The 27,727-nt window shown below is 44.0% G+C and overlaps 1 protein-coding gene, 2 long non-coding RNA genes and 4 other non-coding genes across 9 annotated transcripts; 5 read left to right on the top strand and 2 right to left on the bottom strand.

The window, feature by feature from the left end:
* Positions 1–16: 16 nt before the first annotated feature.
* Positions 17–851, top strand: LOC113956992. The gene is made up of 2 exons (XR_003531042.1): positions 17–187; positions 681–851. It is a non-coding gene; the product is annotated as an uncharacterized LOC113956992 (long non-coding RNA).
* A 4,113-nt stretch (positions 852–4,964) lies between these two features.
* On the bottom strand, positions 4,965–5,071 carry LOC113957020. Its single transcript, XR_003531051.1, has one exon. It is a non-coding gene; the product is annotated as a U6 spliceosomal RNA (small nuclear RNA).
* Positions 5,072–5,823: 752 nt separating this feature from the next.
* Positions 5,824–5,895, top strand: TRNAM-CAU. The gene has a single exon. It is a non-coding gene; the product is annotated as a tRNA-Met (tRNA).
* An 800-nt stretch (positions 5,896–6,695) lies between these two features.
* Positions 6,696–22,108, top strand: LOC113956993. Of its 2 annotated transcripts, none has more exons than XR_003531043.1 (3): positions 6,696–7,211; positions 8,352–8,477; positions 22,061–22,108. It is a non-coding gene; the product is annotated as an uncharacterized LOC113956993 (long non-coding RNA). The 2 variants fall into 2 exon arrangements; XR_003531044.1 differs by lacking the exon at positions 22,061–22,108 and adding an exon at positions 15,589–16,695.
* TRNAQ-CUG lies at positions 6,780–6,851 on the top strand. The gene has a single exon. It is a non-coding gene; the product is annotated as a tRNA-Gln (tRNA).
* TRNAQ-UUG lies at positions 7,790–7,861 on the top strand. The gene has a single exon. It is a non-coding gene; the product is annotated as a tRNA-Gln (tRNA).
* Positions 8,050–27,635, bottom strand: NARF (nuclear prelamin A recognition factor). Of its 2 annotated transcripts, none has more exons than XR_003531029.1 (11): positions 26,980–27,078; positions 26,057–26,200; positions 24,300–24,432; positions 22,672–22,806; positions 18,323–18,441; positions 17,392–17,521; positions 16,708–16,780; positions 13,652–13,789; positions 12,993–13,150; positions 11,751–12,465; positions 8,050–8,497 (listed from the first exon to the last, which is right to left on the bottom strand). XR_003531029.1 is itself a non-coding variant. In XM_027664091.1 (11 exons), exons 1-11 carry the CDS (start codon positions 27,560–27,562, stop codon positions 12,224–12,226), a joined length of 1,380 nt encoding a protein of 459 aa, XP_027519892.1. In that variant the 5' UTR covers positions 27,563–27,635; the 3' UTR covers positions 10,033–12,223. The 2 variants fall into 2 exon arrangements, 1 of the variants encoding a protein (XP_027519892.1); XM_027664091.1 differs by lacking the exon at positions 8,050–8,497 and adding an exon at positions 27,536–27,635 and having other exon boundaries at positions 10,033–12,465; positions 26,980–27,060.
* Positions 27,636–27,727: the final 92 nt, after the last annotated feature.

Here is a 27,727-nt window from a genome sequence, read left to right as displayed (position 1 = left end):
CGAAAATCACGTGAGGGCGGGGCGGGTCCGACCCTCCGGGTTTAAGGAAAACGGTTTAAAAGGGTTTTTTGTTTTTTTTTTTAATGTCAAAACAGGGCCGTAACTACGGTCACGTCTGCTGAGGGAGCGGTCAGCGGTGCGCAGGTAAAAACTGCTCTCTACAAATCGCTGGAGCTCAGAGGAAGAGGTAACGCAATATGTATTTTTTGAATATTCATTTGATATCGAACTGAAGTAAACGTGTTATACACAATAATAAAAAAAAAAAATAAAATTGAAGTTTCCCCAAGCAACGATTCGCAGCAGGAGTTCCCAAAATACTGTGTTATCTTACCTTCTTAAAGGCCACGTCAGAGACAAAATTGGAATCGTCCCCTGAAGAGCAAAAAAATGTTTGATGTGTGAGTTACCTGTTAAAATACTAAATCGGTGACACAAAGAGAAAGGAAATGCAGCGTACACTTGGACTCCCTGCTGGCACAGTGTGTTACAACAGTGACCTGCACACAGGCTGCATTGCACCAGCTGACACATAGTGCATTTTTAAATAAAGAAATAAAAATGCAGACCAATAGCTGGCAATATTTATGGATAATTTTATATAAACAAGAGAGGGAAAGTCGTATGTACCAATTTATTTTTTTTTTTCATTTCTACTGTTGGTTTTGGTAGAATCACAGTAACAAGTTGGCTCAAGAACTGGGACGTGACTGAAGGCTGATAGAAACATTTATTTCAATCTGCTGAATGGGCTGAATAACCAAAACACTTTCGGGTTTTGTTTGTTGTCCAACATTTACATAACTTGAAAATAAAGAAGTGAAGAAGAAAAAAGCCATCACGTCCTGAAATCTATTTCAGTCTTTTTTTCATTTAGAGCTACAGCACGTGAGGAGATTTTCATGGCACATTTTACTGTGTGAGTTAATAGAGAAGTAAGTTTTAAAGGATTATTGTGGCATAATTACAAGTTCTCTCAAAATAGCTCGAATTTTCAGTGATATATGTATATTAAGATAATACCTTGCACTTCACTCTTTCATTTAAATATAATTCCTTTTAATTTGCCATTATTTCTGTAAAATACTTACTGGGACTGTTTCCAAATAAACAGGACTGTTAAGAGGCTTTTCATACTTATCTCTTCTGATTGCCTTCACAAATATAGTTATTGTCTGTATAAATAGATTCAGATTCCAAATAACAGAACTGTGTGAACCACCAGAAGCTGTTGTGTGCTTTAAGTTCCTGTTTGTCTTGAAATCACAAAGCTGCTGGGAGAAGCAAGAGGGTACAGACAACATTTATTTCTACCAAGTAATTTGGAAACAAAAGCATTTATGCAGCAACTCACCTCTTATGCCAACTAAGTTAAGCAATCTACTGTTGTTATGCCTGCTAGTAAAATTAAAAACAGGATTTAAAAACAAATCCATGCCTGTGTTCTCAAAAATGAATTAATACATAATAAAAAAAATATCAAATCCTTTAAGTTAATACATATTTGCCATATTTGTGGGGTTTTTTATGTTCTTCCCGTTAAGATTTGCCAGCCAGTGTTAATTTCTGCTGCTTCAGCTGATCCTGGCTGTGTGACACACCAATATTTATATTAAATATTGTCCCACCAATGTTACATTAACGTTGGTTTTACCACTTGCCTGCCCCATCAGCAAGGTCTTTGCCCCTGGTGGGTGTTACTCAGGTCCTTTAAACAGCAGCATTCCTGGTGCAAGGAATTGTGTGTTAGAGATCAGCTGCTGCTCAGGAATGGAATTCCAGAGCCAAGAGCCCCAGCTCAGCAAAGGTTGAGGTTTGTTTTCCACAGCAAGGCACAGAAATGGAACTGAGGGCACCAGGTGCAGAAGCTGCCTCCTCCCAGTCCCAACTGCAGCCACACAGGAAGGAATTCCAGAGGTTTATATAGTTTATATATGTTTCTATATATTCATAGAGGTTTAAATAGCAGTCTTGCTGCTGCATTACTTCGACTCACTCTTTCCTCTTCCGTCAGCTGAAAATCCTGGCTGTGCTACCACCTTTCTGCTGATGAATATTTTACTGTTGCTTCATTAGTTTCCAGAGCAAACATCTCATCTTTGAGCTCCCAAACTTAGCTACCAGCTCTAAGCATGGCAGTAATGTACCTCACAAACTCCAGAAGCTTTCTGCCTCCTGAAGCATCATTTTCAATATAAAATACCCTGTGTTGCTGCAAGAGCCATCAGTGAACCCAGAACCAGAAATGTGTTTAAATACCCCATTTGTCTCCTGTTTTGTAAGTATTTGTGAGATGAGATTGAGAAACTGCTCCCTGGAAATGCCAATGCAAATTTCTTCATATAGTAATTAATTTATCTGTGCAACAGAATAAAACCCAGAGAGCAAGCTGATCCAGCCAAGTAGCCTGTTCCCAGAATGCCTGGGAAGCTCAGTCCTTTAACTGGGATGTTCTCCCAGGTTCCAGTTATCTGTTATTTAAAGACTTTGAAGACAAGAGGGTGAATCCAAACCATTACATTAAGCAGGAGTGGGAAGACTTGCACTCCATGCACTGAACCCCTTTCAGTCACCTCTTAATATTTTGGGCTTCGTAATCTCCACCTGCAGGGAGTCTTCCCTTTGCTTTTTCAGCCATTTGTTGCAAAAATGTTATTTCTAGACAAAAAGGGGTTTATGACACTGGCACAAAGTCACATATTTCCATGTTCCAGTGGAATACTGACACCCCATTAAAAAACACAGCACAGCAGTGACATTAATAACCCCCCCCAAAGACCAACTCTCATCTTTTATAGCTTTAATCAGTCTCTTTCTAACCTGAAACAGAATCAATGGCAACTGTTTAATAATAGAAATGAGAATAAAGCTGCAAACCACAAGGTTTATCACAACAGAATTCATTCCAACAAGAGTCTTTGCTCGGGTTAAAGTTCTTAATGAACTTTTAGAACACACTAATTTGTTAAGGACAGATTATAAAAGATAAATTGTCACTCAGCTTTCAAACAGCTCATTTCCAAAGCGACCTCACAGTCATTTGGGTCTTCATGATGCAGCACAGGAACTGTTTTATTCCAAGAGATTTTAAGAAAAATGAAGTTTAGCAAGACCTGCATTCTCATTCCACCCTGATCCATATAAACAAAGTAATACCAAAGTAGGACTCCTTACATTTATTGATCACTGCTGGGGATGATTTATCACATTTAAATTCTTTCACATCAGCTTCAAAGCTTGAGTCTCTCATCAGAGTTATCATCATATCTGCAAAGAATTAATAATTTTTATATTAAAAAGCAACTCTGTTATGCTGTATGGTACCTAACATAAAATAAAGCTTTCAATGCAGAAAATATACAGTAAAAAAAAAAAAAGTTGAACAGTCAAACAAACCAATAAGCAAATACATTTTCACTAGAGAAAAACGGCATCTCTGACAATATATTTGTTTCATGTTTCCTATTTTTACTTTCTCCCCCTCACCATCTGCCTCTGTTCTGCTTTCCCTTTCGAAAAGCATCCACCTCGTTTTTAGCTTTGCTCACCCCATCACAGGATTCAGGCTGAATAGAAACAAAATTCCCAATGCCAAAGCCACAAAAGGCACTGCCTCTTCATAAAAGGCCTTCTAAAAATAACTCTCCCTTTTCTTACAATAGCTGCAGGTTCTTTAAGAGACAGGATCCGTATCGATTCAGTGCTCTCCTACACACACCCTCTAGACAAAGGAACTCGAGTTGTTTGGCCCCTGGTGTCTCTGGACTCTACCTGTACCTTCAGTGCTGCTGGTTTTGCCAGATCTTCCCCTGTTCTTTTGGTAGCCAGCACTGAATCCCACAGAGCGGGACCCCACAGTGTGAAGAAAGAAGGTGAATTACAGGACCTGCAGGAATTCCAGCTGTTTCTGTATCTGAGCAGAGATTACGTGGTTGAACTACACTGAACTCCTGCTGAAGGATTCAAGCCAGCGAGATGGTTGGCTTTGCTTAAGACAACCTGCATGAAAATAAAAGCATTTTGGGGAGACAAGAAGGAAATAGTGAGAAATAGAGAATGCCCTTCATTGACATGTGTGTCATGCAGCACTCAGGAGAGCTCTGCAGTGCCAGAACCTGCACTGGGCTGTGTCCAGAGAAGGCAAGGGATAATAAGGAGAAGATAAAATACAGAAAGGTACTTGCCAGTGGCAGCACAGTAATCTGAGTCCTGAGGCAAATCCCTGGAGGGCCATAAAGCTCGTGGCAGTTTCTCATTTATGAGTCAATTCTCTGTAGCAACCATGTGAATTTGGTAAGTGAACCTTAGTGAATTTGGTATTGCAGTCAGTGCATGGGCTGAGGAAAACCTCTGGACCCAGCCTGGGTACAGCCCTGAGGTTCTGGGTCAGCCTGAGGAGAACATGCCCTGTGCAGTGCCAGGAGGAGCTGGGCCAGGTCTGACACCCTCCCAGCTCCCACTGCTCAGCCTTGTGCCTGCAGAGCCAGCGGGCACCTTGGCATGGGAGCAGTGTGGAAGCAGTGAGGGACCCACTGTGTGCTGTGTCTCTGGGGTCCTGGGAGCTGTTGGGGTGCCCGGGGGAGTTGTCACAGAATGACAGAGTCAGTTAGGTTGGAAAAGACCTCTGAGATCATCAAGTCCAACACCACCATGTCAACTAGATCATGGCACTAAGTGCCGTGTCCAGTCATTTCCTTAAACACTTCCAGGGATGGTGACTCCACCACCTCCTTGGCAGCCCATTCCAATGTTTAATCACCCTTTCCGTGAATAAATTCTTCCTGATGTTCAACCTAAACCTCCCCTTGTATCACTTAAGGCTGTGTCCTCTTGTCCTATTGCTAGTTGCCTGAGAGAGGTGACCGACCCCCGCCTGGCTCCAACCTCCTTCCAGGGAGTTGTCGAGACCGATAAGGCCTCCCCTGGGGTTATTCCAGAGTCGGAAGGCTGGGTGAGGGGCGAAAAAAAATATGGAACGCTTCACGAATTTGCGTGTCATCCTTGCGCAGGGGCCATGCTAATCTTCTCTGTATCGTTCCAATTTTAGTATATGTGCTGCCGAAGCGAGCACGATTGCTGCTTCGGCCCCGCCGGTATTTATACCACGGGAATTCGCACTCCGCAAGGTCAGGGTGACCCCGGGTAGGGTGGGACGAGCCGGTGGTGCCGCTGGTGTAACTGTAACACGGCCCCCCGACCATACCTCAGGTCGGGAGGGGCGGGAGGAGGTGGGAATTGGGAAAACAGAGCCTAAATCCAGCGCCCCAATTTATGCAAAAACCCCCTCTGTATGCAAATAAGCGCAAAGCCCTCTGGGGCGGGGCGGCACCGGGGGCTCCTCACGCGTCTTCCCTCCTTCATAACCTGCGGCGGAGTTCGGGGCGGCGGTGTGCTCTGCGCCGAGGGTAATGGTACAGTTTTCCGTGGTGATATATCTGTGGTTTGTGGCTAAATTAGTTCATATAGATCACCTGCGGCGATACGCTGGTAGTTGAAGCCATTTGTTGCTATTTCACAGAATCGTTCGGGTTGGAAGGGACCTCTGGGGGATCGCCGCCAGTCCAGGCAGGTGACCCAGGAGTGCATCCACAGAGGAGACTCCACGACCTCCCTGGGCTCCTGTTCCAGGGCTCTGCCACCCTCAGCGTAAAGAAGCTCTTCCTCATGTTGTAGTTTAGTTTATGGCCATTGCTCCTGGTGTATTTCGTGTGTCTCCGCAGCACGCGGGGCTGGAGCGAGGATCCCGAGGCCGTGGAAACGGGGAGGAAGCGCCTGTGAGGGAGACGATTATAACCGCGAGCGGGACACTTCCTTACCAGCAGCAGCAGAGTGGCGCAGCGGAAGCGTGCTGGGCCCATAACCCAGAGGTCGATGGATCGAAACCATCCTCTGCTAGCTAGGATTTTTTTTTTTTCTTTTTTGTCCCTCCCCCTGAGTCCTGTCGGCTCCGTCCTCGCTGCTGGTTATTTATGGCTGTGGGGAACGGTGGTGTAGCGAGTAGTTATTTTTCCTAAACCATCTCGACCACATGCTGTGGAGCAGGTGAGCAGGTGCGAGTAAAGGATGGACAGAGCACAGTATGGTGTGGTGCTTACAGCCTTTCTTCTAGCGTGATTTCATGGAGTCACAGGGTGGTTTGGGTTGGAAAGGACCCTTAAAGGCCCTGCCAGGGGCAGGAACAGTCAGGTTGCTCAGAGTCCCGTCCAACCTGGCCTTGAATGTCTGCAGGGATCGGGCAGATAAGATTCCTTATCTTTCTTATAAGATAAATATATAAGGCCTCTCAGAGCCTTTTCTTTTCCAGGCTGAGCAACCCCAACTCTCTCAGCCTTTCCTTATAGGAGAAGTGCTCCAGTCCCTGGAACATCTTCATGGCTTCATGTGGACCTGCTCCACCAGGCCTGTAACTAGCCATAAAAGCGTATATTTGTCGTTTTTCCATGTCTTGCGTGTTTAAGTGAATGTTCTGTTACCCACACAGCGGTCAGTCGGGTACCAAGAGAGGAAACAATCTGGCAAACTCAAAAAAACAGTTGTGACAATGGTCCCTGCTCCTCCTTCTGAAACACAGCCAGCAGATTCTCAGTATGAAATGCAGGAAAGGAAAATGAGAGCACAAATGTGAAGTGAAAGCCAGTGCACGTAGTGTTGAAAAAAATCTGTGTTCAGGCTTCGGGTGACATGAGGTGAGGAAAACCAAATTGATGCATAAAGGGGCAGTTTTGGGTTTTCCCCCCGGATTTCCCTCACAAGGCGCGGCTCAGGGGCCCAGGCTGTGTGGTTCCATGGTGTAATGGTTAGCACTCTGGACTCTGAATCCAGCGATCCGAGTTCAAATCTCGGTGGAACCTGAAGGTTTTTTTTTTACCGTGGGCAAATTTCTTTGCTGGAAAATCGTGGAAAAGTTGTTTCAGGTGTTTTTCATGGGCTGTTGAAAAGCCGTGAACTGCTGACATATCCCATGCTACCTGGAAAGCGTATGGAAAGTGAAAGAGGAAGAGAAGACAAACACAGAATTTTCCTGATTATATTTTTTTCCATATCTATTTCTTATTGCAGCCAGGTTGGTATATTCTGACAGGAATTATCTGAAGAATCTCAGAGATGTCACAGCTCACTGGAACATCAGTGGTTCTTTCGTTTCTACACTGGGAACACGATTCTAAATTCTGCATTAGCAAAGCTGGAGGCACTGCTGAGCTCCGGGGCAGGTGCAGGGATTCCGTGTGTCCCTAAAAACAGGTGTTCTCCCACTGTCCATGTTTGCTTCCTGCCATCATGATACTACGGGGTGACCTTATTGTGGCCTTCCAGTACCTAAAGAAAGTGGGGAGGAGCCTTGGACAAGGGTATGGAATGACAGGACAAGGGGTGATGTTTTAAACTAAAAGAGGGTTGATTCAGACTAGAGATAAGGAAGACATTTTTTACTACGAGGGCAGTGAGGCCCTGGCACAGGTTGCCCAGAGAAGCTGTGGCTGTCCTTGGATCCCTGGAAGTGTCCAAGGGCAGGTTGGAAGGGGCTTGGAGCAACCTTGGAGAGTGGAAGGTTCCCTGCCCATGGCAGGGGGTGGCACTGGATGAGCTTTAAGGTCCCTCCCAAACCAAAACAATTCTGTGAACACAACGAATCCTGCAGAAATGCAGGATAAATATGGATATGTAGATCGTGTTAAATTCCTGCCAGTCACAGCAGGTCCAAGGACAGAAGGAACAGTGTGGTTTTCCCACTGGGATTTGTTGGCTATGGATTTATTGGCCAGGCTCGCAGGGCCAGGAGGCACCACCCGGTTCTATGGTGTAATGGTCAGCACTCTGGACTTTGAATCCAGCGATCCGAGTTCAAATCTCGGTAGAACCTGTCGGGATTATCCCGATTTTTCCCCGTTCCATGGGGTCACATTGCGGCAGGGACAGAACTGCCCAGGATGAAGCTCCGGGAGCTCAATGCGAAAGCCTTCCCTTGACCTGACCCTTTATCATGCTGCTCCCACTTTTCTTCACTGGGACGAACAGCTGTACATTGGACAAAAAGGACAAGACCTTAAATAATTGTTGTAACATTTTAATTGGATAGTCCATTATATTTCACTGATGTTTTACACAAAGTCTTTTTTTGGGGGAGGAAGAAAAGGCGTTTACACTGTGGAAAACTTGCCTTTCAGTAGGTAAATGTGCTGAATTTGGACATTGTTTTTCAGCTGCACCCAAGTACTCGCTTGGAAAAGGGGGGCAGGAATGCCGTGGGTTTAGAGCAGGGATGATGTCACAGATAGAACTCTGCACAGTTTAAATGGGTATTCCCAGTGCTTTGCTGACACACACCCTCAGTGTTTGCTTTTCATTTCCAGGGTTTCTCAGGACACCAGAACACATCTCCTCTCCTGCAAACCTCTCCTCACTAGTCACTGGTTTACACAGCAACAGGAACATCCCTGCTCTGTGCCAGCAGCTCCTCCTCCTTTTCCTCTGGCCAGGTAACCCTTCTGTACTGTCCCTTGAAAAGAAACCACAGGTCACCTTCAGATCAGTTTATTATTTAGTGGAAGTTCAGGTCCCAGCTGCTCAAGGGAACATATGGAAATGTTTGCTCAGTTCGTTACATTTTCACCCAACCCATCAATGAAACATCCCTTGTATGTGTCAGGGCTAATTTTCATCCTTCCCTCAGCTGTTTGCTGGATCAGGCCACACACAAATAAGGATTTTATTGTTCCTTGTGCACCAGTGTTTTAATTAACTCTCTACAGTAACTTCAGTGTAATTAGTCAGTCCTCACAGACTGGTTTCATCCTTCTCCCCAGGCACCAGAGCTTTAAAGCCACAGAGGCTTGTCTGCCTTGCAGTGATTCAGTATATTAATTTACAATTCTAGAGAGCAGATTACCATTTCCCACAGCAATCTGGCAACTTTCTCCTTCCATTTATGAGAGTTGGAGGTGTAGCTGTGACCCAGAACTCTCCCAAACAGCTGAGGCACTACTGGTGCCACAGACATGCCCAGCATTCCAGACAAGTGTGAAACCAGGTGTACTGAGACTTTTTTATGGAGTGAGATGGAATCAGAGCAGAATTGAGCATCAGGATTTATTCAGGACAGTTCATGGTCCATTTGAAAACAAAGCACTGAAATTTGGGTAACTGAACATTGTCCAGCTGTAATCCAGCTGAGACTGCTGCATATGGATATATCCTTTACTGTCAGGGAAGCACAGCCCATGTGACTGAGCACAGGGAACACACTCCTGGGGCTGAGGGAAACCTCCTGCTCAAGGCAAAGGGACCTCACAACACACTGGAGCAGCCTCAGAGCACAGAACTACAACCCAGGCATCCAGCACTTGATGTGCTCAAGTCAAGAACACCCAGGACAATTCCCAAATTAATTCAGCATTTCCAGTTCCCTTCCCAGAATCCCTCCTTTAGAATTTTCTAAAAAGCCTTTAGAGACAAGACTGTCTTAGCAGAACATTCAAGGGAGAGGTGAAGCACTATGGCTGTGGCCACACCAGGAGCTTTCCCCCTTGCTGAAAAGGCAGGAGCAATGGAAATTATTGGCTGCCAAAAATTAATCAGGGAATTAATTAGTGCTGTATTTTCAGAAGTGTGGCTGGAACATGTGTTGTCAACAGTAACACTTTCCAACTACAGGTTTAAAAGCCAGAATCAAACCTTAGGCAAGTGTTTCACTATATATGAAGCTGCAATGAGGTTTTCTGATACCTCAAATTTCAATGAAAGCAGGTGGAGGGGGAAAGAAAAAAAAATTCTTTCCTTTTTAACTGGCACTTTAAAGAAAAGGGCTTATGTTTTACTCTAAAAAACCTTATAAAAGAAAAGCTAACCAAAATAAAAGACAAGTCTCAGTTGCTTAGGTCACTAGTGATAATACAGACATTCCATGTAGCCACTACAAGCTCAGATGCCCTCCTTGTCTTTAAAAAGAATTCTGCAACAGAAAAATAATCAACAGCTCTTCACACTGCGACCTCAAGGGGTTAAAACACTGGAGCAGATGGAAGAAATGGTGGATTCAACTGAAATAGTTTATTTCATACACTGAGCCACAGATTTCCTGGGAGCAGGGCACAGATTTCCTTCCCCCACTGACCAGCCCATTCCTGGGGTCCCCCACTGGCACAGGGAGTGAGGCCCTTCAGTGCAACAGCCAAACACAGAGGCCAAAGTGCCACCCACCCCTGAGGAGGATTTGTCACCTTGCACAAACAGTTCAGGGGTCTCCTTTCAGAACAAGGCAGCTCTTGTGTCATTTAGTGAAGGTTTCACACTTTTTCATACCACTTCACCCAGTATATGCACATAAAAAAATAAGCACACTGTACAAAGAGCAGAAGCCATATAATTTAAACATGCATCCAGCTACAAACCATATATACAGAGAAACAGGCCTATACAAACAGAACAGGACACCTTATTACATGATAATTCCATTGGAGTTTCTGGAGGAAATCGTGGCAGATAAAGAAAATCAGACTGAAGGAGGTGGACGTTGCTTCTAAAAGAAATCTGTTCCCAAATGTCATGCAACCCCCCATCTTTCTCTGGCAGACATTTGGCACAGTTCCAGCTACACACACAGGTCTTCCCACAACTTCTGGCCTCCCTTCCTGTACAGAGGTAGATTTCTGGTGATGTTCTGACATTGCACCACGTAAGTACCACGCTTTTATTACAAGGGACAACTCAGGCTAGTTCAGGGGGATAATCTCTTGGTGTGCATTCAGGTAGTGCACTAATCAAATTCATCTGCACTTGGAAGAAAACATCCCTCCAAGTGCAATGGTTTCTTGTTTAGGTGGAGGCTGCAATTATTAAACAGCTTCACATTAAGAGAACTATTTCTTGTCATCAGGGTGACACTTGAGTGTCTCTCTCCCTTTCAGCCAATGCCAGGACTTGCACTGCCTTCCCTGCTGCTTTACCCATCCACTGGGTCCAGGTGAAATGTGGATTTCAAACACACACAGGTTTTTGCAGGATTAGACCTTCCTCACACAAGCTGTTGTAATATTGAATGTACAAGAAGATTAATTCAAACTGCATGAAATGATTAAAAAGCTCATCCACCCTTTCAGGCTGGACAAGAAAAGCTGGAACTTTGCTAGTTTCAAGCAGCCATTAATGGTGAACAGATTGGATGTTACCAGGAAAATCTGAGGAAGTCTGGCAGGAATTTAATTTTCTTTTGTCCATCACATTCTTGAACAACCTTCTGACAACTCAGGACACTGCAGGCAAGCTTGCATGCCAAGAGCACTTTACAGTGTCTGTTAAATGAAACCTCTACAGCATACTTAGAAAAATAAGTGCACCAAAATTCATGATGCTGATGTATCTTAACTCTGAAGAGTTCACAAGCATTGCTCAGGACTTTTTTCTCAGAGACACCCCAGGAAGTTATTTTTTGCAGAAGTCTGTCAACATGGGAGACAAATGAAAGAACAATCTGGGCATGTTTCACTCTCAGAGAGAAGCCAAAGCAGCACCACCCCTCCTGGCTGCAAGCTTTGAAGAAAACTTAAAGTTCTCTTTTTTTACCAACCAACCAACCTATTTGGAGCTATTTTAAATGAACCATTCAGCATTAGCTTCCCAGGTTCAGTTTCTGTGAAGCATCCTGTGACATTACATCAGGAAGGAATGGTGGCTAGTTTGGAACTGAGTATTTTTTTGCTGAATTACAGATAACAAGGCATATAGAAATTCATTACATCTCTTCATATACTCACTTGTCCTTTTAAAGGGCTTTTTCTTTAGCCAGGCAAGTAAATCCCAAGTTACTTCACACCAACTGCAACAATACTGAAATTCCTGTGGACTGTTCTCCTGTGATGACAGGGATTGCACACCTAGGAGTAGGAGTAAAATCATCTCACCCTCTTGGAGGAGCCCATGCTGTGAAGTGAATGGAATGCTTCACTCCAGGGAGTAACTTCATCAGGAATTACACTCCCAAAGGGCTTCTGGACCTTGCGAGATCCCATTTTTGAATGAAGAAATCCATGAAACGACACACAGTAAAAGTTAAATGACAGTGGCAGGAACCAGAGCTTTTGGAGACTTCTGTGGTTTTGCAAAGCAATGGTTCTTCCCCAGGAACAGTCCCCAGCTGGGCAGTGCCTCACTCACCCTGGCTGGTGCTCCGTGTCCGCGGTTGCATAGAGGGTCCCCAGAGCTCAGCACAGCTCTGCCCTGTCATCTGTTACCACTTGATGTCCAAACTGCTCGTGCTTTGATTCACTGCACTGTATGTGGTGTGCAAAGTCTCCTGGGCCTTCTTGGAGTCCATGCCCTCCAGCCAGTCCTGGTACACCTTCTGTACGTGCAGGTTGGTTTCTGGCAGCCGGACGGGAATGGCAGCGTACACCTCCTCCATCTGGGCAAGCAGGGCTCTGTCTGGCTTGCCATCCTCAGTCTGGGCCTGGCCTTTGCCATTTAGGCACCCTTAGGGGGAAAAAAAAAGGAATAAAAAAGCTACAAGGGTGATGAGGTTTGATATGAGGAGAAATTTTTGTTTAACTTAAAATTCGTTTTTCACACTTGGCTTTACATAAACTCCCCCCGGTGCTGTTACAATTTGTTTTTACCTAAAGTGACTCTGATATCAACATCATCTTAATGGAAATGAGGTTTCCATATCAACAGTCTTTCCCTGCCTTCTCTGTGGTTTTATGATCCTAATTATCTGGTCTCTTCTTGCCCTTGACAACGACCATTTCAGGGGATTTCCTCTGAGGTTTGGACTGTAGGTCAGAAGAGATCCAGTAACACTGGGGCTAATTTTGGAAAACCCAATCAATTCCTGAGCCAACCCAGAACCTGTAACTGGTGTTCTGGACCCTTCATTAAATAATGAGATTTTAGATTATTAAGAAGGGAATTAGGAAGGAATGAAGTGCTTGCCTTAGGGCAGCTTTCCTTTGAGATTCAAGACGTGCACAGAGCGATTGGGGATCCACAATTATTCTTACCTCCAGGGCAGGCAAGGACTTCTACAAAATGGTACAAAAACTTTCCTTTTTTCAACTTCAGGACCATGTTTTGGATATTTCTAAAGCCATAAGCTGCTGCAAAGCGCAGCACTGTCTCCCCATCCTTTTCAAGGGTAACTTCTTGGAAGTCCTTGTTCCTGTCAAAACACACAGAGAACATTTTAACCCCCTGTGTTCCCAGAGGAACAGTTCACCTGTGTCAGTTTGTATTCAGATGCTCTAAAGAGAACAGAACAAGTGTAACAGTAAAATCAAGGTGAACTCTTCCAGTTTCTAAACTGTGTTAAGCAGAAATTGGGGTGTAACTCAGAATTATACTTAATTTTTTAAGTGTGGTTAAGCTATTAATTAAATGAATGCTGTGACAGACTTACAGGTTTATAACATATAACTGCCTATCAGACAAAGGGCAGCACCAACTAAACCAGGGGAGGTTCAGACTGGACTTCAACAACCCTTTCCTAACCAAAAGGGTGGTCAGACCCTGGAACAGAATCCCCCAGAGAGGTGGTTAATTTTGGTCAGCCCAAAATCCTCAGGCAGTTTCACTGGATGATCATTGTAGGTCCCTTGCAACTGAAAATATTCTATTCCAACTAGCCAGTCCTACATAACAAGGATACAAAACTCTGACTTACTTTAATGCTTTGTAGGTGATTTCCTTGACATCCATGCCAAAAAGCTCCTTTGCAGCATGTTTAAAAATGTGCTCCAGGTAACCATCAGACCTTTTCCCATCGTGCCTTACTACATCTCCCTCCTTTATGTCAGCAAACCTTGGAAAACAACAGAAAGGAAGATCAACTCTGAAATTCCATTCCTTCCCTTCAGTCAAGCAGTATGTTTTTCCCTTTATCTCCTCCACTAAAAAGTGTTTTGTAGCACTAAGTAAGAACACATTAACATTTTTATTACAGCTTAAAAAATGTAAACTGGTCAGGACAGCATCAAGATTGTGAAAAAAAAAAATATAAAATAAAGGCTGTAGGGTTTTCCATGTTCAAGCAACAGTAATTCATAAGAATACACATTCAGCACAGCCTAAATAGTTGGTTAACAGCCATTCACTGCTCAGGAGACATTTTTTTGAAAATATTTAAATAAAATTATTTAAATAAGTAGTTTGTTGCCTGTGAGAATATAAAGTTACAAGTCTTTGCTGACAGACAATTCTCCTGCTCCAGGAGCTGCTTGTCACAGTCTATAACAGTGTGTCAACACTGAACTGGTACAGCTGCAGCCAGGTTAGAACAGTGCACCTTGAAACAAGTGCTGTGCTCTAGCTCAGGGAAGGCAGTGAGAGCTCCTGTCCAAGGCCATGGCCTTCTCCTGGAGCTTCACCTCTGCCCCAGTTGGGAGCAGCTCTGCTGAGCCCACGTGGCTGCAGGAGGGGCTGTGCTGGGACAGTGCTGGGGATCCCAAAGCTGCAGCTCTGTGGGCTCCTGTTCCCTTCTGGCAGAGGAGGAATCCATATGGGGTGTGGGAATGCCACTTCCAGGAGGAGACACTGGTCTTCTGATCAGCAGACAGACAGATGATGTGCTTTGCTCTTCCATGTAAAAGCCCCTCTGGGTGTAGTCTGGTTACCTTCTCCCAGAACACCTGGAGTGCCCTTCCCTGGCACTGCCTGAGCTGATCCCAGCACAGAGCTCGGCCACAGAGCCCAGGTGAGAGATACCACAGCAAACACCTCACTAACAAAGCTACTACACTTAATAAGTACTTTTTTTAGTAAGTACTAAATCACTGAAAAGCTCAAATATGTCTGTCCCCTCCACGCCACTGAAGAACTACTGCAGCTTATAGTTGGTTTTTTGGGGTTGTTTTCTTTTTTTAACAACCTCAGGCAATTTTGTTTCATGGTGTGTCACCCAACTTTTGCCAAATGCTGTTTGCTGGAGCTACACAAGTGAGTTAAGAACTCAAACACAAGTTACTTTATCCATGGAACTTTTTAACACCAAGCACTTCATCACAAATTGCTGCTCTGCTGGGATTTATTTTAAGAAGAGTCCAAGTTATTTAAATTTCTCCGCAAGATCTATTTTTAAGACCCCAGAAGAGCAAAAATTTATGTCATCAGGTCTCTCAGCTTGAATCAGTATTATCAGATTAATCCTTTGAAAAGTTAACATTATTTTCCAACATAAATTGAGGTCATTTGGTCTGTTCAGCCTGGGGAAGAGGAGATTGAGGGGAGACTCATCGGGGTCTGCAGCTCCTCACAAGGGGCAGAGGAGGGGCAACATCCATCTCTGCTCCCTCTGACCAGTGACAGGACCCAGGGAATGGCTGGAGCTGTGTCAGGGAAGGGTTGGGTGGATCTCAGGAAAAGGTTCTTCCCCCAGAGGCTGGTTGGGCTCTGAACAGGCTCCCCAGGACAGTGGGCACAGCCCCAAGGCTGCCAGAGCTCCAGGACAGAGCTCTCAGGGACAGGGTGGGATTGCTGGGGTGTCCTGGGCAGGGCCAGGGGTTGGACTTGATCCCTTCCAACCTCAGGAGATTCTGTAGTTCTATAAACTGAGCTAATAAACCAGGTATATTCTGAATAACAGCTTGTTCTTTCATTGGACAGGCTGATACAGAATTAAGTGACTGTCTCTATGTGATTATGCCTGCAAGAGCTTTATTCATGGAATTCTCATTGTGTGACAGTTCCTGGTAGAAGCAGTCACAGGAGCTGCACCACAAACACAGCTCTGAACATGTTCCCCCTGTGCCACTCCAATTCCTCCACTCTAGACAAGATCCAAGCAGGATATTAACTGGAACTGAAAAGGATTTTTCCAAACTTACAGAGCTTTCTGTTTTCTGCAAGAAAGCACGTTTACTGCTCCACTACCACCCCTTTGGAAAGATACCAAGGAACATCTGTCACACTTGAACAAAGATCAGGGAGAGCAGCCTCTGTAACTAAGCCTGAGAATTAACCACCAGGCACAGTGCTCCCTGAGCCAGGCATATGGGGTGTAAACAAAACCTCTTCAGTGCTTTGTGTGCTTCTCATCCACAGCACAGTTCAGTCTGAGCTAAACTGGAAAAACTAACTGCTGTCCTCAGTATAAAAACCAGTTAATTACCATTTCCTGAAAGGGTGCTGCTTCTAGCAGTTCTCCATGAACATATTGGGGAAGTGGAAATTTACTGTGAAGGAGAGGGGAGCACAGAGCAGATGGTCAAGCCCACGACTGTGTCCCTGCAGCTTTGTGTGAGGCACATCAGCCTGCTGGGCTTCACTCAAGATCAAGCACAGGAGAGCTCTGAGTGGGGTCAACACCCCCAGACAGTCACATTTACCAGCAAGGCATGAGCTCAGCACAGTCAAATCTAATATTACTGCTTTAAAATAAAAATAAAGAGCTACACAAATCTTCAAAAGTCATACATTTTAAAGGAGTTACTATATAGCATATAATCTGAGGTAATGACCCTTTTGTGTTTAGACAGCATATACAGTTTTATATTATCTGTTTCATATTACTTTATATATAGCAATGAACATCTAAGACAACAATTCTGTGGTTTTGGCCACTACATAAAGGATGAAGCTGTGGCATATTCAGGCTTTGATGCAGGTTTTTTTCTTTAAAAAGAAAAAACCATTCTCCTGAGCAGTTTTACATTGATGCTGAATGTGCTCCAAGGTGTCATTTATGATCAAAATAAGGAAACAATCCACAACAAAGCTACTTACAAACTATCTACAGCTAGTTCAGGCACATCTTTCATAGACACATTTTTCTGTTCCATTATTTGGACAATTTCACCTGTAGGAAAACACAACACATTTTACTTTCAACACAAAGCACAACACCCACACTGTGCCTGTTTTAGAGATTAATGTCCCAACACCTGCTCAGTCACATTCTCCAGCTCTTCCCAGAGTCAGTTCCCTCCAATAACTTGAGAAGCCTGACACTTCCAGCCCCAAAGAAAAGGGCCTTCAAGCTTGCCCAAACTTTGCTTAAATCCTTAGCTTTCATGGTAGGGCAAATTTGGAAGGTGTCTCTACACTGCAGGATGTGTAGTTTGGACATGAATTGGAGTGTTAAAAATAATCCCCGTGGAGATTAAATAATGACCACAGACAAGCCAGACAATCATTTTAAATATAGATTTGCATAACTTTTACCTTCCTTGAGAAGCTGACAGAAAGAAATACCTGATATGTCAGATGAATAGCAACTTAGAAGGAAAGTATCCCCTTCACAGTCCCTGTACTACCAGGAGCACAAAACCAGACGTGCTTATTTTTAAGCAGAGAAAAGCCAACCTTAGGACTAAAGCAGACTTGAAAAAAGCCAAGTCTGGCATGAAGGCTATGCTAAAACTGGTGATTCACTTATATATTTATAGATGGTAAGTTTAAAGATTTAACCTGATGTCAGGACACAATCAACTTCTGATGAATTATACAAGGCAGTGTAGAAATCTTCCCGCAAGGCTTCCAGCTTTTTGTCATAACAAGGTGCCACAACTACATGGAAAATTTTATCAGGAGACAAGTTCTGTGGAACACAGAAGGGAGCACAAGTGAACTCCTTGAAGAGCAAAAGACAGCTTGAAGGATGACAAGGACAGAAATAGTGTCATAAACCCCATGCAGGCAATACCAGGAATCAGCCCCCACCCATTACATTTAGAGGCTGCCACACACAGATAATGATTTGTCAGAAGTCACAAAGCATCAGCAACAGACTTCCAAAATCTGTCTTCTGGCTGGAACTCTTACTTATCCCTTCAGACTACATTTTCTGTAGCTTTTGATTGCCTTAGAAAATGAATACGGTTCAGGAGTTCTGGTTTCCAGCTGTCACTCATTTATGTCTCTCTATTTCTGTATCCCTGTGCAGACAGCAACAATTTCCTACAGACTGTGGCTGCAGTTCCATGTAAGTATGATATGTAAAGAACAGCAGCTTTTTCAACATACAAACTTGACACAATACAAAGATTTGTTTCTAGGATACAGTGCTTTTATTGATCCCAGATAACAGGGCAATTTCCACATGTCTCTCCTCCTGTTTTGGCTGTGCTGTAGAACAGCACAAGAAACCCTTTAGCTGCCATGGGTTTAATTTTATCCTTAAATATCTAAAGCCATGTTGCCCTGAGAGTGCCAGGATTGCACTGCATGAACTGAGGTTCTTTGCACATTCTTCCCATCATGGCACTTGTGTAGCAGCAGAGCACTATTTATTTTTCAAGGACAAATAACAACTAAGATCTATATTTCAGTATTAAAACCCAGTAGCCCAACTTTTCTATTTAGAAGAGTATAATGGTAGAAATAAATGGGAGTTATTTACCTGCTGCCTGGCAAAGTAGCCCTTCACTAGGGAGCCCATGATCTGCTGGGGAGACTTTGCAGTGCAAATGTGAGAGGTCACCAGGTTGGTGAGCACCCTTTCAGCGTATCGGATCCAACCTGGGGAGACAGGAAATCACAGTCAGAGAGAGAAGTGGCCCAGAAGCACAACTCACAGAACAGCTCCTAAAAATTCTGACCCCTTCACAGTAGGTAGGAGATTTCTGTGCAGGGTGAGGGGAAATGGAAGAAAATTCAAGGCTCTGTTAATAATGCTTTAATCGATAATTCACTGTGTCATTAACTCTAGACCTAGAAGGCTCTGTGAACTTCATGCCCTGTTACACCCTTCCTAGTGCACAGATTTAACAAAGCAGAAAGAACAGGACCCCAACTAACAAAGAGTAACCTGACCTTCTAGACCTCAGCCCTCGGATCACCTCATACTACAACAAATGCACAGTTTGGCTGCTTAACTGGAACCTGCTGTTTCCTGAGATTCAATCTCCATGCCCCCAGCTCGCCCCCCCTGGAACACAAGAGTCACATGAAAGCATTGTCACAAGATGCACATGGATTAAGCCTGGAAAAAATGGCTTCTTTTACTATTGCTGGAGTAGCCACACCTTCAGGAACACCCACACACTCAACCACACACAGAGGAATGAACTGAAATCTCTGTGTGCAACATTTTGTCCTTAGTGACTCAAGAACCCCCCTCCCTCTCACCAGACTCCTTCACTCAGCACGTCAGCTCAGGCAAGCTGGGGATATTCTCACCATTCCCAATATCCAGAGCTGTTGTATTATCCCCCACCTTCCAAAACAGAACTGGCAAATCAAGGTATTTAGGGTGTGCAATTCTTTCTTAGGCACTGTAGCTCTTACTGGAAACCACAGCCCAGAATCTTTCACAGCAAGGGTTTGGAGCTTTTCTCATCTACATGACACCTAAACTGTGCAGGAGATTTAGGCCCAGCCTTCCAGGGAAGTGTGTTGCTTTTGGTGCTAAGAAATAGTGAGAAATATCACACTTAAGTCTTTTATCTTCAAGCAAATTAGTGTTTACATAAGAGAAAAACTGCTGTGCAGTACATGCTGCCCAGGAAGGGTAAAACCTGTACCTTAATTTTTAATCTTGGAATTACCACTTATGTAAAAAAACACTTGGTAATGTTTAAGTCAGAACAGCAGGACAAAGCTGGGATCCAAGTGGTATCCAGCTGTTTGCCTCTCTATGGCAGAGTAGTTTTCCCAGTGTTATAAAATTTTACTGATGAAGATGAGAATGTGACAGTATTAGAAAAACCCGAGGATCCTTCAGCGGTTTAAATATTCCCAATTCTTATTGAAGTACAGATAGTGGTCTCCATGGAAAATCTCAAAGACACACATCATCTTCAACAACCATTCATTTCTGCTGTAGGAAAAGCTGAGGACCAGATTTACATGTCAGGACTGTGCTGAATTGCCAGACTCTGAACAGAAGGTTTGCCTCTTGTCCACCTTCAACTGTACCTGCAACAAAGGACTTAATTCCTTGGTGTTTGGTAAAAGGCTGTATTACATTCTGCAGCATGGGTACATCCTACTGCTCAAATGGCCTTAGTCTCAAGTGCTGTCCAAAGAGAACAACAACTGCTTCAAACCAAACAAGGACAGTTTAAAAACCACTCTGCCTTGTACTTGCCATTACTCACCCCAGCACTCCTGCTATGAGTTCTTAAAACTGGAATGTTTCAGCTACTGTAGTCATGAGCTGTAAGGACATTTCACTGAATCCCAAGAGATTTCTGACAGCTATTACCCAAAGTAATTTCTGAAGTTGTTTCTGTCCTTGCAGCAGATGGAACAAGTGTCTCATAGTTGCAGCTCCTGGTGCCCATCAGTCCCTGGCTGATTGACAGGCAGCCTTGGTGAGGGGCACAGGGCATTGCTCTGCCCTGCACACACACACTGCTGTTCCTGCCTGCTCATGCCAGGGCTCAATTCCAGAGCCTCAGGCACAGGAAGCCTCAGATACCCCGTTCTGCTATCAGGGTGCACCTGCACCCACCCAGACCTACCCCCTCCACAAATTCATTTGGATTCTCAGACAATTGCTGGCTTGTGTTGGCATCAAAGAGCAAGAAACCCCTACCAATCAATGCATAATTTCTTGCAGAGGTACTTCAGAACACATATTGTTCGTGGTTATTCTGAGAAGGTCACAAAGATAGATGCCATAAATGTATCTGTGCATCTGTAGGAAGGGCAAGAAAACTAAGAAAACTTTTGCTGCTGTAAAACCCCGTTCCTGAAAAAGGCAATTAGTTGGCTGGGACAAAAGCATCTGAATCCTCCATAGTTATGTTCTTCCTACTGCTGCTGCAAATCCCAACCCCTTGGCTTTTCTGGGAGTACCCAGAAGTTGGCAATGCATTAAAAACTGGCTGTTTCCAAAACGTGCTGCATGTTGCTGAGGAACACAAGTGATTACTGTGAGCTACTACCTGTACTATCAGCAGTTACACTGTTGTACTTTAAACAAGAAACAAAACCATCAGCTCACTTTCTCCTTTGGGAGCAGCAGGAGGTGAGCAATTAAGAGAGGGACACTAATCCACCTTTTTATCAGGTTCTGGGCCCTCTGGGCTCTGCTCTTTGCTCATGGCAGATGTTCCACAGCAGGCTGCTGCACAGGGTGATAGGGCTGAGGAGGGTCACACCCCAAGATAAACAAGAGCAAAAAGCAGTTCTACTTGAGTTCCCATTGACCTTCTATCTACTGAAATATATAAAAAAACATCTTGTGATAAACACAGTAAACAGCATTTCTGGGACAAATTTATGTCATTTGGGGGTAGAGAGGGGAAGGAGAATAAGGAACAGAAAATGCCCTCAGTACACATGGTGTAGTGTCAATTAAGGTCAGTACACATGATGAACTTTAAAGATGACTAGTCACGATTTTTGCTTTCTCTAAGTGCTGTCAGAGAAACACACCATGTTTTCAAAATGGGTTTACAGTGATATTCTGGTTCAGTTTCCCAGAAAAGGAAAGCACCCATGCTCTGCTGACATCTGTACAGAGAGCTGACACCACAACCTGCACTGAAACCAGAAACTATTTTGTGTGGGCCACACAAGGACAAGAAAAGTGCTCCATTAATTATTTTTAAATATTTCCAGTAAGAGCAGCAGATAACTGAGCTCTGTTTCTAGATGAAGAAAATCAGAATTCTCAGAAGTTCTAAAAGAAATCCTCAGGTCCTGAATTTTACATAAACCATGCACAACCTAATTAATGGGGGGTGTTTCAACTTCACAGGTTTCACATGAAAAAAAAGCAATATACAGTGTGCCTGGTCCTGAAGAGATTACACTAAGATAACAGTAAGATGAAAAGAAGACACTTTTCCTCCTAGTATATATATGTAGTACCTTAACCCAGATACTTCAACCACAGAACACACAGAGTATTAAATTATTAAATATAATTCAAACATTAGTATTTAAACTTTAAATCAATGACAGCAGCAGGTTCTGGGCATTACCAACTGCAACTCTCACTCACTCTCTCATCACTAACATTTCTTGAACCACTGCAAGCCACTTGAGTTATTTCAGAGTTAGCAAGAAATATTTTGGTGTTTTTATCAGCCTTTTGAAAAGGAAAACCGTTAATTTTAGGGGAGAGTAGAGGGGGATGTTAGGCAAAGGAGTTACTTCTACCTCTTTTTTGATACTTCTTTTTTAGGAAGGTGAGTTTTAGACTGAAATGGTGGTGTGCTAACAAATGGAAAAGGTAAGCAGTGGCTGAATGTTCTGCATCTATTCAATTGGGATAAGTGCAGGTTCTGTTCATACAGAACATGTTCTCAGGTGCAAAATTCCCAAAGTAAAACATTTAGTGAGTCAAGGCTGTGACATTTCATGTGAGAATTACTTTCTGAGTGTCAGACATGACCATCTCACAGTCATTACAAGGAATGTCACCTGCCACTTTTCCCCCAGGCTTAAGTGGCAAGTTCAAAACTTGGCTTAGGATAAGACAGGTTGTGGTTTAATCCTATCAAAGTTCCTTAAAGGTTCTTTTCAATAAGGAAATGCCCCATTAAACTGTGTGGTCTGAACACACAAGCAGCAGCCACTAACTCCTCCATTGCAGTTCTGATTCTCAATTCCAGACACTGAAGGTGACCAGTGACACTGGGAACAAGTACTGTGTGCTTGGTATCCCTCAGAAGCAAATCAAAAATGCTCTAAGTTGTGTAAAGCTCCCAAATGAAGCCACTCTTTCCTTAGTTCCTTGGTAGTTCCAGTGAGACCAGGCTGAAGGGCAGGAAGGATGGAGAAATCAGTTCTCACCAGGGCAGGCAGAGGCAAACATTGGTAAGGCATGTTCCTCCTGGTTCCTCCGTTGGTACCGCTGCACAAATTCCCTCTGGCTCTCCAGGATACTGAAATCTGCAGCTATAGTGGTGTCAAATACATAATGCACCCCTGGGGAAGCAAGCAGAAAGGAACAGGGAATGGTGCATCTCTCAAAGTTCCAGGCCTATGGAAAATCTTGGAGGATTAATGAGTATATTCTTTCCCTGCTCCAAATTTTTAGAAAATAAATGAAAGCCATACACTTGAAAACTTATCTTCTATGTCACGAATTTAAAAGGACCACCAGCTTGCTAATGCTGCAAGCAACACTTCAGATAGTTCTCTGCCTCCTTCAGAGGAGTTTGCCATACAGCATCTATTGCTTTTGGTTTAATTGAGGGGGATTTCATGACTCCAGGGTGACTCACAGTGACTCTTGTAAAGGAGTGTTCTTTTCAAGACATGCTGAAGTCACATATCATAATCCACAAAAAAAAATACATCCAGTTATATCTCCCATTGCTGAATTTGTCTGCAGAGGTACAGGAGCATATCACCAACACTGCAGAGACCTGCTGTCTGCTTATTTAGCAACACACTCCCTATAAGCCTATGTAGCACTGAGCACATCCCCACACTGATAATGAACATGTTCTGAGAAAACTGGGCCCCACCACAACTTAGCAGTGCTTTTAGATTAAGAAAATATACTGGGTACAAAGATGCATCATAAAAACTAAAAAAAAATGAATATGTATATATATGGAAACACTTTATAGGTTTGCTACTGTCCTTTTTTTCTTCCTTCTCTCAAGTAAATGAAAAAAAAAAAATTTCCAAACTTATATACAGCATAATGAGCAAAGGAAATACAGTTTTAACACAGATACAACAGTTCTTGCATGTAATTTCAAATTACAGGGAAAAAACAGAACTGAGAGTCTTGTGGAGATTTAATGTGTCAAAAGGACTAGAAGGAATTTAGGGTAAGAATTCCCTCCTCCCTCAAGTTACAAAATACAGGGAAATCTTACTGAAGGTCATGAGCAAATCCTCCCTGATCTCTTGGTAGTGGAGGCTTTGGAGCCAGCTCTACAATATCCTTCTATTCCGTGACCTTTACTGGGAACAGGGAATGTCTCCAATCCATGTGTGACACTGCTCTGTGTCACTGGTGCCCCACTGGAACATCACAGAGCAGGGAGTTCAAACTCTGAACTAAGTTGTGCAATGGCACCTTCTGACTGCACAGCAAAATATCACAGCATAGAGTCCCAGAATGGTTTGGGCTGGAAGAGACCTTAAAGATCATCAGTTCCACCCCCTGCCATGGGCAGGGACACCTTCCACCAGCCCAGGTTGCTCCAAGCCCTGTCCAACCTGGCCTTGGACACTTCCAGGGATGAGGCAGCCACAGCTTCTCTGGGCAACCTGTGCCAGGGCCTCCCCACCCTCATTTCTTCCTAGTATCTAATCTAAATCCCCCCTCTTTCACTCCATGGTCAAAAGCCCCTCTCCAGCTCTCTTGCAGTCCCTTCAGGTACTGGAAGGCTGCTGAGAAAGCAAAAAACCTAAAACAATCCCCCCTTTCTGCTCCACCACCATAACAACCCCAAACTTACCAAGACTTTTGAGGAAACCACAGAGTCTCTTGGCTGCTTCATTCACAGAGAGGTTGAATTTAGCAGCAAAATAAGGCAATGACTGAGGGCATATAGACACTGCCAACACTTTGTGTTTTGAGGTATCACATTTCTGGTAAAAAAGGAAAAAAAAGATATGTCATTACAACAGGGCAAGGCTCCTTGCTTTCCCTGCCTTTTCCACTCCTGGAATTATTCCTTAGTGTCTTATGCTCCAGTGGGCCATATCATCACAAGCTCTGTGAAACAACCATCAAGCTGGGGCAGGACAGGGTGTTCCTCTGAGTCTGTTAGTGTTTAATCATCTGTAGATGTTGCTTTTATATAACCCATCTGTCCTCTAGGAATTCTTTGGTTGGTCTTCACATGGCATAAGGAAAATTAAGAGGCATTCAGCACCCATGATGTTCTAGCAATATGAAAGATTCTAGCAAACATGCAAAAAGTTTTATGTTTAAATATTAAGTAAACTGATGTTTACAGAAGCAGGTGTATTTGAAGCTGTAAATTCAACCCAGCAAATTACAGATCTGATTCTTTGTTAAGGCTCCTGTGCCTTTATCACTTAAGTTGCTGAGGGAAAGTGGCAAGATGGGACCCTCAACAAACCAGGGTTTGTAGGCACTGAGGAACCCTTTGAAAATACCCTGGGCTGTGTGGAACTGTACAGCTCTGATGGTTGTGGCATTTAGGTGAAGACAAATCTTGTGTTTTAGCAGGGTCATTTTCCACACCAGTGGAACCTTGGACTGTGCCACAGACAAGTTTCACCCTGCAAAGGTCAGAGACCACAGTCTGTACTTACATGCTGTGTACTGACCTCTCAAGGACAGCTCACAACTCAGAGCTCACAGCTGAGCCTCTGGCTCACTGTCCTCCTTTGGACCCCTGAAGTTTGATAAAGGTAAATGTCTGCCTCCCTACTGCACAATTCAGGGTCTCTTAATGTGACCCAAAAGATTATTTTTCCCCCCTTTTCTTCATTTTTCTTATGTATGACAGCATCATACTGTATGGAGAATTAAACTCCTAAGAAAATTTAAGTACTATGTAGTGAATCCTCTTAATTATGAAACTTATATACAGATCAAGAAAAAGCTTCGGTTCTGGTAGCTTTTGCACACAGAAGTCTGGGGCAGAACTAAAATAATTAATTCAGTATCAAGTTCTAAAGATCTGAGCACTGTACTTAGCAACTAGCTTCCAGAAAAAAAAAAAAAAGTCAGCAGAAAATAAGACAGCAATAGAACACTTCTAAGTTTTGCTAAGAATTTGGACAAAAAATTCTGTTCTAAATATAGTCAGGTCAAATATATATTACAGACAATTCTACTTTCAATAACATATCTTCCTAACTTTATGTTATGTGGATACAGTGGCACCAAACCCACCCAGAACAGTCCTAGTAATAAAGGTAGGAATATCTATAAGTATTGAACTACAAGACTAATTTGTTAGTACAGTAATGAGGGAGTTACATTTCCAATAAATTTTCCTTCTGCAGATGCAGTAACTTCCTCCCAGCATTTAGGTTAAATGCTGTGACCTCACATCTCTAGTGCAAAATGATTTTAAGTACTTTATCACTCATCTTGCTTCAAATTTTCACTTCCTCTTCGGAAAAACCATATTGACAAATCCTCACATTATCTGCCTTGGGAAACCAAGCTGCTTAGTCATTCTGTAACTGCCTCCTCCTCACAGAAAACTGTGTGTTATTGTTTGGGTCACTTTACCTTATTAAGGTTGAGAACACGAAAGAACTCCTTCTGATTCTGTTGGAAAACTCTGGCTCCTTCTTCCGATGTCATACAACTGTCACAAGCTAAGCAGTCGCTAAGGAGTATTTTAGCATTAGCCAATGTATCAAACTCATTTTTCTAGGGGGGAAAAAAAAGTAAACCAGTATTTAATAACAATCAAATGATTTTCAAGACCTCTGCAATGAGCCAGCTGAAGGGCAAACATGCTCTCACTGGTTTAAAAGAAGACAACCCATGGCATTTGTGTAACATCCAAGGGAACTTACAGGTAATCAAAATAATTTGTTCCATCCCTTCCATGACTCTGCTATTACTGTGAAACTGCAACATGTTTAAGTGCAAACAGAGATCTAAATTTAGCCCCTAGTCCACGTTCTAGTAACTTCATTTGCACTGCACTGCAGAGCTGACAGTCCCCATCAACTCACCAGACAACTGAGAAAACTTTTGCCTGAACTGTCAAACCTCTTTAAGCAGATGCCCCTCTAACAGCAAGATGGCTTGGGCTTTGTACCACGAGGTAAAACAGAACACAGTCCTACAACTGCATTGAACATATACTGTGAGATCAAGAGCATCATACATCTGCTACAACAGCCACTGGCAGCTCACTAAGAAAGAAACTTAGATATAAAGACATTTTGTGCCCTTTTACTATCAAAACTCCTCTCAAGTTCTGTGTCTGTTTTAAAGATTTTTGACACTCAAAATGGGCTTTTATTTCACCTTTTGAAAAGATTTTTCTTTCTCTACAAGAGCTCGAAATTGCTTACATCTGCTTGTTGATTATTGTTATGTTTAGGATTCGAAAGGTGTCTCCTTATAACCTCCCTTGGGGTATGCAACAACAAAAGAATACAAATAGAGCACATTACAGTTCGTAGAAGGAACATTACCTCTTCAAAGCCATCGTCTGAACTCAATGCATCAACAGATGTGCTTTGTGTATCATCATTTTTCTGTTTTTTACTGCATTCCTGAAACAAAACAGAAAATACAGGGATCATGCCAAGCCCATTCACCGTTCTGTGAGCACACCTTCGCAGAACTGTCTGTACCATTAACCACTAATGGTACGTTACTTTACAGCGTTCTGGCAGCGTTCCTTCTGCCCCTTCGCACGCAGGGCCTTGTGTTCCAAGTGCAATTGCTGCGATGGAACCATCCGTGGCCCCTCAGCTGTGGAGTTCTGGGCGGTCCGTGAGCACCGGGGGCTGCCCGGGGAGGCCGAGGAGGAGCGGAGCGGCTCCTGCCGCAGCCGCGGGGCTCCCGGGAGGTGCCGGCGCGGGGAGGACGCGGAGCGCGGTGACCTTGGGGCCGGCGGCCAGCGCCGCTCGCCCTCCCGGGGTAACCCCGGTCCGGGGAGTCCCCGCCGGCTGCGTCCCCCACCCCCGGGCGTGTGTCCCCCTCCCCAGCCGAGGGGTTCGGGCAGGACCGGGCCGCCGCACTCACCTTTTTGGTGCAGTTCTCGCACTTCATTTGCGGCGCGGCCGGCGCAGCCCGGCGCTGTAGCGGGTGCGGCGCGGTCCTGGCGGCCGGGGCTGCGGGACAGGAGAGAGCGAGGCGGGGGGTGAGACCCGCACGAGCAGCGCCAATGCAGCCCGGCTCCCCGTCCGGCCCGACCCGGCCCCGCCGCCCTTTGTT

This window comes from Corapipo altera, unplaced genomic scaffold, assembly GCF_003945725.1.
Source record: "Corapipo altera isolate COAL_440 unplaced genomic scaffold, ASM394572v1 122, whole genome shotgun sequence".
Classification (NCBI taxonomy): domain Eukaryota; kingdom Metazoa; phylum Chordata; class Aves; order Passeriformes; family Pipridae; genus Corapipo; species Corapipo altera.
Note: the sequence above shows the minus strand (reverse complement) of the source record. Positions and strands in the feature narration are given on the sequence as shown.

What these genes read in the sequence shown, in the direction of transcription:
- NARF (XM_027664091.1), bottom strand. Translation starts at nt 27,562, where the DNA reads ATGAAGTGCGAGAACTGCACCAAAAAG. An exon ending in GCGAGAACTGCACCAAAAAG is followed by an intron (nt 27,061 to 27,535) that starts GTGAGTGCGGCG and finishes GTTTTGTTTCAG; the next exon opens with GAATGCAGTAAAAAACAGAA. An exon ending in AGTCCTTGCCTGCCCTGGAG is followed by an intron (nt 12,466 to 12,992) that starts GTAAGAATAATT and finishes TTTCCCCCTAAG; the next exon opens with GGTGCCTAAATGGCAAAGGC.